Here is a 12,266-nt window from a genome sequence, read left to right as displayed (position 1 = left end):
TTTCTCACTACTCAAAGCGCTCAGCAATTGCAGGTTAAGGGCCTTGCTCAAGGGCCCAACAGAGCAGAGTCCCTATTGGCATTTACGGGATTTGAACCAGCAAAGTTTTATTTTTTCCACCCAATATCTGTTACTTAGGATTTGATGTTTGGCATGCCATTCAGTGTCAGTCCTGGCAGACTAACACAAACATATTTGTTCATAAATTATTTTCTTTTTTAACTGAAAAGGAGTAGTTACTTCCTAACTGAAATGGAAGAACCCCAGTGCTCTTCAATATCATGCATCGCATTTAAGTTTCTCACTCAAGGTTAATTTTAAACTTACAGAAGTACAAAGTGGCTAAACAAGGATTTCAATTGGAAAAAGCAAGTGGCATCTTATTAATGGAATTATTCAATAAATATCTATACCTGTGTTTGACCCTCAAGAATAAAAAGAGTAGCCATGTACTCTGTTTGACAAGAAAGTTGACAAAGGCAATCTGTATTTGGACAAGCTTTATAAAAGTTTTCAAAAAAAGTCAGATAAAACATTTTGGCAGGAACTTGTATGGGATTTTTGATCAACATGGCATTACATGGGTACCCACCACACATCGCATCATATTCACCTCTGTTTCTGGCTGAGCTCCAGAATCCTTTGAACATCCTTCTTTGCGACAGCTTCATCATTTTTGAGTAACTAGATCAAAACAAAATAAAAATAGTTGGTTACTCTTTTTTCCTTCATTCCAAAAACTTCTGTCATCAAAGTCTACAATGTGGCAGATTATCAAGCAATTCTAGAGCCTGCCACAAAGTGTTTTGTGGATTATTTACGATGTGCCTCTTATGATCTTAGTTTATAGCTGCAGTTCTAATTAGAACATTTATGCTCAAATTTGATTTACACTGAGATAAAAATGAATCATCACATTTTTATTCTACAGCATATAGAATCTTTCAATGTGACCATAGCTGGAAAGAGATTTAGGAAACAATTAAAAAAAAAAAGTAAGAGTGAAATATTCGTAGTAACAAGTATAATAAATTAAAGACAGCAGCAAAGCAAAGTATACAGTCCTTAGGAAAATGATTTATGTTTATGTTCCATTGACATTATAACAGCAAAGAATACACAGGTATAAAGAGAGTTCTCTTGTCAACAATAGTCTTAAATATAAACACAAGTAACAATAATTGATGTCAATATCAATCATATCCAAATGGCTGCGGGGTTTTTTTTTTCTTAAAGTTTCAACTAAATATCTCCACTAATGCAGTTAATTCAACAGACTGAAAATCCATTGCAGTTTTTTTTGTTTTTATATGATGCATAGGGCACTTCACACACTGAATCTGCAAAAAATAAAATTTACATTTCTCAGGTAAGTCTGAATGTGGTATTCTCTACCTCACTACTTGTTCCAAATTGAAGCATAATACTCTCAAACTCATATAATCCACACCAGGGCTACGAGGAGCATTTCTTTAAATATGAATTGGTCATTTATTCTCTTTACTTCTTTACCTATAGTACTAGGGTGTTGTACCATGTTAGCCATTATGAATGTAGAGTAAAGCCAAGCAAAATGACACCTTTTATTGGCTAACTAAAAAGATTACAATATGCAAGCTTTCGAGGCAACTCAGGCCCCTTCTTCAGGCAAGATGTAATCAATCAATTTACATCTTGCCTGAAGAAGGGGCCTGAGTTGCCTCGAAAGCTTGCATATTGTAATCTTTTTAGTTAGCCAATAAAAGGTGTCATTTTGCTTGGCCTTTCTTCTTTACCTATGAGCATTGAGTATAGACAGCTATATCTGACAACACTTGTCAATATACTTGTGAAATACAAGTACTTCAGAGAATTCTGTGTTGTCCTAGTGTAACTTTTAACTCTGGAAACTGTAATTATATGCTATTAAGCAATCTTAGTTTTTAATAAACCCAAATCCCAAAACACCCTTTAATGCCAGCTTCAACATGGCAGCAAGTTACCTCATTGATTGACGATACATTGATCAAAGACATACAGATGAAACAATATTGGCATATTTTAAAATGATCGTGTTCAATGTGACCTGATCATTTCTTCTTTTGATTTCTTACTCAAACAGGAGGATCACATACCATACAGAAATTATTTCACACTTTTAACACTTTTAGAGAAAGACATCAGCATTTTCATTAAGCATAGCATGATGGCTAATGAACCAAATTACCATGAAGAAAAATATGCTGCCTCATATACAGTATGTTTAGAAATATGACAATGTCAACAACTTTATGACAAGTAATTTTAATATTTGTAAAAAAAGTTCTGTGTCACTAGAGACACTGCTGTTTGAGGAAAAATGGCAAGTCAGTTCTGGAGCCCACAGTGCCTTTTGTTCCAGCCAATTAATGCATCACTTTACCTCTAACTGATCTCATTGTTTAATTAGTTGATCTTTTTTCTTATTCTTAATCTTCCATTCAGAAAAATGCTGTGAAATTTAAGTTATGAGAAATTTAAAGTATTTATATTTTTGCCATATCTGTGTTTTAACTTTCTTTTGTTGTTTTCCTATTAGTTTACCATTTTCTGTGGTGTTTATCCAGTTCATTTTACTCTAATAATGACAATTGACAATGAGTGGAGTAGACACCAAGGCAAATGACACTGAATTCACTGAATAATGCCTTAGATAACCAAGACAGCTATAAAAGTGGAATGAAATTATGATAATGATGAGGAGGAAAACCAAACAAAACCAAGATAAAAAAACCAAAAATGATCCCATGTAATATACATAAATGTTTGCAACATTCCAACAAAAATTTAGCAAAACTAATTTTGTAATTTGTTACAGAAATTGGGAAACAGCAGCTTGCTTAATCAAGTTAGGAGTCCAATTAAATGCAGAAGTTTGTTGGGATGAAAACCTGCAGCCACAGGACTGAATTTGAGACTGGTATTTGGGTTTGAGATGGTATTATGGGGAGAGGGATGGGTTTAGAAATCATATTTGGGAGAAGGTAAGGTGAAAACTTTACAAAGAAAAGTATAAAACTCTCTTTATTACTAAAGACTTTAAAAGTGTACACAATAAAGGGGGTATTTTACTGCACTCCTACAGAAAACTAAATTTATGACAAAAAATTGACTGCCTCATACCCACCAAGTAGAAAATTATCTGGAAATTTAGTAAAACTAGATAAGACACATTTTTACGTGAAACTGTCGGTTATCATATAGATGATGACATTTAATATGGAAGCGCTTGCACAACATGCAGAGCATCTCAGTGAGCACTTAGATGACAAAAAACAGATCACAGTTGAAATGGCAGCTTCACAAAGCCATAGAAATGACTTTCCATATTTTTACATGCACACAAGTATGAAGCAAAGCTACCAAAGAATGTTTTAGCTAATGTAGGTGGCATCTGTTATCACTGAGATGACAATCACACCGCTGAAACATGCAGGTTTAATTATTGCCAAAAGACAGGACACACTGCCAGAAAGTGTGCAGTGTGCAGCCAACAAAAAAGAAATCATCTTTCTTTTAAACAGAGCTTTTTTCAGAATACACAGTCAGAGGTGCTTTTTCACAAGTGTTCTGTACAGTAAATATGACTACAGATTAAGGTAAAAAGAAAAATAGAAGTGAATAATATACTGTATTCAATTATTCAATGCATAATACTGTAAATTACAAACATATTAATGACATTTATGAATTACCAACAAATTATCAAATGTGTGTTTGATGATGTTATCAAGCAGCAAAATGTAGGCAAAATAAAGATTAAAGTAAAACAGAAAAACAAAAATTCTTTCCTTAAACCTATTGTATCAATCACTACAGTCACTATATTTTCAAGTGGCAGAAAGCAGGGATATTCAACAAAATCTTCAGCAACAAGTCATAATCAGAAAGAATTTTCACAATCAAGTAAGCATCCATCCATTATCCAACCCACTATATCCTAACTACAGGGTCACGGGGTCTGCTGGAGCCAATCCCAGCCAACACAGGGCGCAAGGCAGGAAACAAACCCTGGGCAGGGCGCCAGCCCACCGCAGGGCACGCGCACACACACACACACACACACTAGGGACAATTTATGATCGCCAATGCACCTAACTTGCATGTCTTTGGACTGTGGGAGGAAACCGGAGTACCCGGAGGAAAGCCACGCAGACACGGGGAGAACATGCAAACTCCATGCAGCGAGGACCCGGGAAGCGAACCCAGGTCTCATAACTGCGAGGCAGCAGTAATCATTAAGTAATCATTAGCTAGAGGAATATCCAGCTTTTAAAAATTAAAGAAAGTTGGCATCAAAATCAGGAAATTCAAATTATGAACCACAGTGTCTTAACAATGAAGAAATACAAAAAGACAAAAAGCAGACATGCTACTGTCAGAGAAAGAATGCAAAGCAGTACTACTGTTTACTTGATGTCTATGAAGGTGAAAATGGCTTCAGTTATTTTTAAATTTGATAATTTTAAAGATTTTAACTCTTTAAAAGTAGTTTCACCTTATTCCTTCTCTAATAAAAACACTGATGTTATTTAATGATACAAATGTGTCTTTGTCTACTAGAGACTGCCAAAAATGCTAAAAAGTACATTTGAATACCAGAATGATAATATCATGCTCAATAGAAAATAAAGTGTAGTTCAAAGGAAGAAAAAATACAAACAAGTTGAAAAGAAACCAATAAGAAGACAAATTACAGAAGCTATCTAAACAAATGTCTTGAGTGAGGTGGACGGTTACCAGATGACTAAAATAACATTATCAAAAGTACCCAAAATGCAAAAGTCTCAAAGACAAAACTATTCTGAGAATCTCTAACCAAAATCATCACACAGAAGGTCAGTAATTATTAGTTAATCCAAAAAACTGGACACAGACTGCTGCATGTTGTCTTCTTAAACAGGAAGGGGCTACTGACTGTGGTGGATGACAATCACTCTTGCCCAACCGGGATGCCTTCTTAATAGAAGGACCAAGGGCGAGAACATACACGGGGCATTATCTCTCCCAGAGCATGAGATGGCAACCCCTCCAGGGTTGCAGTGGTGCCTCAGATTCCCACAGAGCTTTATGGGGATTGGAGTTCGGCACAGCCCTTTTCGGTTCCGTGGGTGCTGCCAGGTGGTGCAGCAGGGGCCTTACTTTGTCGGGCGTCTGCCTCACCTGAAGTACTTCCAAACCACATTAATGGGCCACTGGAAGTATTTCCAAGTTACAGGATAAAAGAAGCCTGCTGCCACTGCTCCAAGGGGTAAAGGAGGAGTGGAGGCAGAAGGAGAGACAGAGACACAGACAGAAAGAAAGAAAAAGAAGAGAAAGGCATTGCTGTCTGCTATATTGTGCTTTGTACTGTGTGCTTACAAGTGGGAAACAATTGGAAAGAGTTTCCCACAACAGAATAAAAGCGTGTGTTGTACTGGAACTTGAGCCTGCGTCTGTCTGTGTTGGGTGTTGGGGAGCTGGTGTGCCCCTCTGCAGGCCACAGACACAACATGACATGTGACCTCTGTGTCACATGACCAGTAACAGGTCTGTTGATGATGAACAACATGATCAAGGCTTTGCTGAAAAACAACATGAACTAATGTCAATTGTAAAAAAAAAAGCTGCATGAAAATCAGGCCACAGACACAACATGACATGTGACCTCTGTGTCACATGACCAGTAACAGGTCTGTTGATGATGAACAACATGATCAAGGCTTTGCTGAAAAACAACATGAACTAATATCAATTGTAAAAAAAAGCTGCATGAAAATCAGGCCACAGACACAACATGACATGACATAATTATGACAGATTTGTTCAACATGTTAAGTTATCATCCACATTGTTATCTTTTTTAGATCTGATTGTACTGTGTACTGAGTGCTGCATGTAGTAATTCACTTCCATAGAAAGTAAATGGGGCTTTATCTTTGGTACCAGAATGCTGAAGGTGAAAGGGTTCTGGAGTGGTTATGTAGAACAGCATATTTAAGAAGGAGGAAACTGAGCTTGTGATACATGAATGTTGTGGTGTAAGGAGCAAAATAGACTACTTATTGGGGTGGAGAAAAAAGGAGAATAATGTTGAACATAAGAAACTAGAAGGACCAAGACATAAGCTTTCAGAGATAATGTCACAAAAACATAACGAAGACAAGTAAAGCAGCAGGCCCATGTGGAGTGATGTCAGAAATTTTGAAGATAGCAGAAAGTCCTGCAGCTGAAGGGTTGTAAAAGGAGTTTGCTCAATCCAGTCTACAAAAAAGAAGGTGGTTCATTGGTGTGTGAATTATATTGAACAATCGAGGTTTTCAAGCGGGTAATGAAGGTAGTTGAGAGAGTGCTGGACAAGAGAATCAGGCATCAAGTGAATGTTATTGAAATCTGGTTTGGTTTTATGTCTGAGAATGTAACAATTGATGCAATCCTCATTGTCAAGGCAAAAACAGAAAAAGCACTAAGTGAAGGGAGTTAAAATTCAAAACACTAAACAGTTCCATAAAATGTAGTCCTAAATAGTACCAAAAATACCCATTAGAGGGGTATACTGCTAAACCCCAGCTAGATATAACGGCAAGCGCAGAAACTTTATAAAAATAAAAGGATTTATTTTCTCAAAATGCTCTTTTGCACAAAAGATCCTGTTTGGAACAAAATGGCAAAAAGAAATTGACTAAACAATAAGGCATTCCAAAGCAGACGCAGTCCCAAAACAGAATCCAATAGCATGGTCAAAACACAAAGCAAAAGGTCAAAAATCCAGAAAAGTAAAAAAGTATAAAGTACAGCAAAAGACATCAACTCCAGAGCACAATTCACAATGAACTGCCTGGAAATGTGGGAGACCTTCCAGCTTTATGGGGCAGAGGGCAGTTCCTGGTGAAGATTGGCAGGTGGCCTCACCTCTTGGTGGATATCACCTGCTTGTGGTCCCGACAGGGCAAGTGAGAAAGTCAGACTGCCGCCTGGTAGTCTCCATAAGGAAAACAAGAAGGGCAGAACTCCAGAAATTCACAAAATCACTAAGCATAGCAAAATACACCAGAACTCACCAATTCCAGTCCAACTCCAGAACACATTCATAATGAAAAGCCAGGAACTGTGGGAGACCATTTGGTTTTATGGGGTGGTAAGCATTACCTGACAGTGACTGGTAGTTCCCACAAAACACATGAAACATAACACAGGCAAAAAAAAAATATAGCAGATAATTAACAAAAGTGACATTAGCATAAAAATGGCTCAACAAAGGACAAAAAGAACATAAAATATGGATTTGAAACTAAGCCAGGGAGGAACTCTGGCTGAAATATAACAAAGGGAAAGAAACTGCATCATGTATTTGTAGCTCTGGGAAAGGAGTTTGGCAGGGTGCTGTGAGAGGCAGTGAGGTGGTCATTGAGAAAGTTAGGTGTGGATGAATAGTGTCTGCAGTGAAGTAAAATGTATGAGAAACACAAACAGTGGTCAGGACAGCAGATGTGGTACTAGGAGTTTTGAGGTTGCAGTGCGGCTGCAGCAGGTTACTCTTCTGAGTTCATTTCTTGTGAATGAAGTGGTGCTTGGAGAAGTGTGAAGGATTGCCATGGACAGTCTTGTAAGCAGATGTAGTATGCAGACAGTGAGTGTGATCTTTACTTGTGTAAATTGCATGAGAGCGCTGCAGAATGCTGATGCAGTAAGTACAAATTCAAGTATTGGCAATGAAGTTGTTTAGGAGAAAGTAGGTGACATGTTGAGTGCAGACTGAGGTGTGGGCACAGTACTGACAGCAAACATTAGAGGTGTGTGGAAGACATTCTGGGAGAACTTCCCATTCTGATTTGTAAGAAGCTTATGAAAACTACCTCAGAGGATGAAGAAGGTATGGTTGGATATGGTGTCAGATAATATGAAGAGAATGGGTCTCACAACAATGTATGGCGAGGAATGCAGGGAGTGAAGGTTGCAGATTTGGGGGAACAACTGGGTAAGCCTGGAAAAAGGCAGGTGATGATGATAGAAAATAAAGGGGCAAGTTGAAGACTTTCTAGCTATATAACTGATAACTCCAGAGTGAAATGTGCAATGTATTATGTGAGGCAACTATTGAAATTCTCTTTATGTAGGACATACTGCTTTCTATTAGGCTGCTGTTCAAATATATGTATGTGCTATTTAACTTTAACCTTTTCACATTATGCAGGGCGGCACGGTGGCGCAGTGGGTAGCGCTGCTGCCTCGCAGTTGGGAGATCTGGGGACCTGGGTTCGCTTCCCGGGTCCTCCCTGTGTGGAGTTTGCATGTTCTCCCCGTGTCTGCGTGGGTTTCCTCCGGGCACTCCGGTTTCCTCCCACAGTCCAAAGACATGCAGGTTAGGTGGATTGGCGATTCTAAATTGGCCCTAGTGTGTGCTTGGTGTGTGGGTGTGTTTGTGTGTGTCCTGCGGTGGGTTGGCACCCTGCCCGGGATTGGTTCCCTGCCTTGTGCCCTGTGTTGGCTGGGATTGGCTCCAGCAGACCCCCGTGACCCTGTGTTTGGATTCAGCGGGTTGGAAAATGGATGGATGGATACATTATGCAACTTTTTTAGTTTTAGTTTTCATCGACATAATCTTAGCGAGCGAGGGGCCTTCAGCATCACACTCCCCTGAAACCAGTTGCGTCATGTAACATGCCCAGCGACTCACTCTGATAAAATCAAACAGGTTTCATTTTGTCTTTAGTTGTAGGGATGGTTCTGTGTGCATGAGAGCTGATAAGCAATGCATATAATGCAGTGACAAGTAATAAGGAACATGGGTGTTTTGGACCTCACAAATAACAGAGAAGCTTGCCTGTCTGAAGTCTCGTAGTTTATGAATCATTACAGAATAAAATAAAGAAAAAAAAGGGAAGAGACTGCGGCTGTACCCACCACACCCGTTAACCCTTCATACAGCACCAGCTTCGATAGGCAGCAGAGTATTAGCTGTCAGAAAAAGGGGCGAGCAAGACTCAGCATGCGATTGGCAGTTGTGACATGCCCAGTGATTTTCAGTCACGTAATTGACAAAGACCATCGACAAGATCAGCAACTGCCACCTGCAAATTTGACACACCCCACTGCTAAAAGTCACATAATGTAACATCATCTTTAGTAGTGTGTACTGTGAGGTAATTCAATAAAGAAGAAAGTCGTCTTTTACATCACCTGTTGTTGGCTATGTCATTCAAAACAGATACACAAACAGCATTGTTCTCTTTTTGAATGTTTTGGTATTCAGGACAAAATAAAAAAATTAAGTCAGCACAGCCTTCAGTAGTCAAGATACTTGAACATCCACAGAAAAATATCTTTAAAAACTTTAGTGTGCAATTAAATTTTAAACATTCAGTGTTAATATGAATTCATAACAGTAGTTAACATACATGTGAGGAGCACAGACAACAAATGAAAAATGTTCTCTTTGGGAAAATTGAAAAATAATTTAAGAAACATTTGTCTATAAAAAAATAAAAGTATTTCAAAGAGGTCTCATTTAACATAAAATACATGCATATTTGCCACATTTACTCTCATCAAGCAAATATGATCTCAAATAAAAGCATTGTCTTCCATTCAGCACTGAAAAGATACAGCACAGCTCATAAGAGAAAAAAAATCATTTCTAAATGAGCTTCATTGTTTGCTCTTGTGTCTTTTGCCGTGCTTTGAAAAGCTATGAAGTGACAAAAAGTTTATGTTTTGAAAATAAACAGGAGCAACAGAATATGTCCTTGTTTGTAATTAAAGACAGCTGCTCCTTTCTGAATGTCATTTTAATTTAAATCTGTACAATCAACCTCTGTTTTTTAATTAATGTGCACCGGCTCATACTAAAATGAAGCATCAAAAACTCAAAGAAAAATAAGCAAGCATCAAAATGAAGGCGTATGCGTCTAGATATTAAATTCTACAGATTTTATGATAAAGCCACACACATTGTAAAAACTGCAATCAGTATCCTTGCCTAATTTTGGCAAAATATCTGTAAACAGGCCAGATGACACCTTAGGGTTTTAAGTTTTTCAGCAGACTAGTAAAATCCCATAACATTTGTGGCACTTAGTCCACTGCACAGTTCCTTGAGCTTATATTGCTTTCTCTGAGTGTTATGCTGTCTACTATGCAGCCCTAAAAAGATTTGTCACCGGACATATAATGTCGTCTTATCTTGTAGTTGAACCTCAACTTTTGTTTGAAGAGCAACAAAGATCATATAAGTGTGAGGCAGACTTCAGCTTGAATTTAAATGTTGATTATCTTCCATTATTACAAATGAACACAAATCTGAGTGGCACAGAGAGCAGTAGTTTGTCCTAGAAACTCCGGAATCCAGCATCCTCAATTTGAAGTTTGTGACTGGTCATTGTATATATAAAGTCTGCATGTTCTTCCCAGTGGTTAAGTGAGATAGAGCACCGTGGCAGCATTCGTGTTTTTAATAAAAACAGTTCACTCAGGCTCTACATAGGTGTGCGCACTACCATAGCTGGGTGGCTCCAGGGTGTTGAAAGGGAAAGAATGTGCAGAACGGTCAGCCCAGCTAGTTTCCACATTAGTGCTCTAGTGCTCCGGTTTCCTCCCACAGTCCAAAGACATGCTGGTTAGGTGGATTGGCAATTCTAAATTGGCCCTAGTGTATGCTTGGTGTGGGTGTGTTTGTGTGTGTGTCCTGCGGTGGGTTGGCACCCTGCCCGGGATTGATTCCTGCTTTGTGCCCTTTGTTGGCTGGGATTGGCTCCAGCAGACCCCCGTGACCCTGTGTTCGGATTCAGCGGGTTAGAAAATGGATGGATGGATAATCATAATTATGGTGCCTTTGGTCTGATGTAGTATAAAGGAAGATCAAAAGAGCGAAAAATGAAAAAGAAAAGAGACAAAAGGTGAAAAGAAAAGAGTGAAAGAGAAAAAGAGTCACAATTGTGGCAGACTGGCCGCTACAGTGAGGAGGTAAGCAGTTGGGGAAGTGACCTTGGGTGTAATGAGCAGACAGTGTTTACAGGTCACGGTCACTTCTGCTAAGCGCCCATAGAGCAGGAGCAACCAACCAATCCAAGTTACTCTTGCTAAATGGTGAGGGTTTGGCGTGTTAAATAATGCAGCCTGAGGTAAGGTACGTTTTTGCCAAGCCCACTGCACTGCCACCCCCTCCATACTAGGTGTTAGAGCCGTAATGCAAGTGAACCTTTTAATTTAAACAAGAGTAGTTTTTAAATATTTGTAAATGCACCATTATTAATTTCATGTGTTTCAGTGAGAGTTCTTGTGTTCTGTGATTCCATTTGTGAGAGGGGGGAATTTGGCAGGCAAATATTACTGTGTCTTAATATTTACAAACTGTTATAAGATTAATTTGTTATTGTTGTTCGAAATAAAGTTGTTGAACTTTTAAAAGAAGACTTGCGTCAAGTCTATGCAACAAATTAATTAATTGGAAATTACATCCTGCTATGAAAAGAAACGTTGCTACACAGGGCATGAGTCAATAGACTTAATCCATATAAAGTACAGTACATACTATGATGCAGGCTTCTTAATACAATACTCACAATATAGTTTTTTTTCTGAGAACAATGGGAAAAATAAATAAATATGTTTTTGAAAAAATAGTCAAATGAATTAAAAGGATAACCTTAAAGTCAATGAAACACACACAAAACTGAAAGCAATACAAGTGCATAAATTCTACAATGCTCCTGTTTGACCGAAGTATATATTTTTATTGAGTTTTATGACTTTTTCTTGTTGAGTTTTGTGACCATCTTTTGTGAGTTTTGTAAATGCGAAATGAAACTCGACTCTTTTACTCATCCTGCATGTTTCTCTAAGTACCTTGACAGTTTAATACTCCGTTCTAAAAGCTAAAAGATGTGTGCCTTTTTTAAGTAAACATGCATGTTGCTTAATTAGGACACATTTAACAGGCATTATAGCTATGACTGACAACTTCATAAAATCCTGAAATTAACAAAATTTTTCAAAACGACATTCAATAAATGCCAATATCAGGTACTGACATGCAGCTTTGAAATATGGAGGCACTGTTTTCATGCTTGGAAGATCACAGTGTGGTGAAACAGCATGAACTGAGATATCTGAAGCTTCTCAAATAAAAATATTTCTTGATATGCATGGAACTCTTAGAGTTAAAGTTTCTTTATTCCAGAGGCAATGCCTAAAAATGAGTTCTTTGATGGGTGTAATTATTGGCAGTTTTGGTAATCCTCATTGAGAGTATTTGGATAGTTTATCTAATG

General features: G+C 38.0%; 1 protein-coding gene across 1 annotated transcript in view; it reads right to left on the bottom strand.

The window, feature by feature from the left end:
• The window catches only part of luzp2 (leucine zipper protein 2), a 709,194-nt gene that overhangs the window by 278,514 nt on the left and 418,414 nt on the right, over positions 1-12,266 (bottom strand). Inside the window, exon 3 of the mRNA XM_028794214.2 lies at positions 614-684. Within this exon, the coding sequence (XP_028650047.1) occupies positions 614-684 (71 nt within the window). The remainder of the gene's footprint in view (positions 1-613; positions 685-12,266) is intronic.

The sequence above is a fragment of the Erpetoichthys calabaricus genome, chromosome 2 (genome assembly GCF_900747795.2).
Source record: "Erpetoichthys calabaricus chromosome 2, fErpCal1.3, whole genome shotgun sequence".
Lineage (NCBI taxonomy): Eukaryota > Metazoa > Chordata > Cladistia > Polypteriformes > Polypteridae > Erpetoichthys > Erpetoichthys calabaricus.
This window is presented reverse-complemented; position numbering and strand designations above follow the sequence as displayed.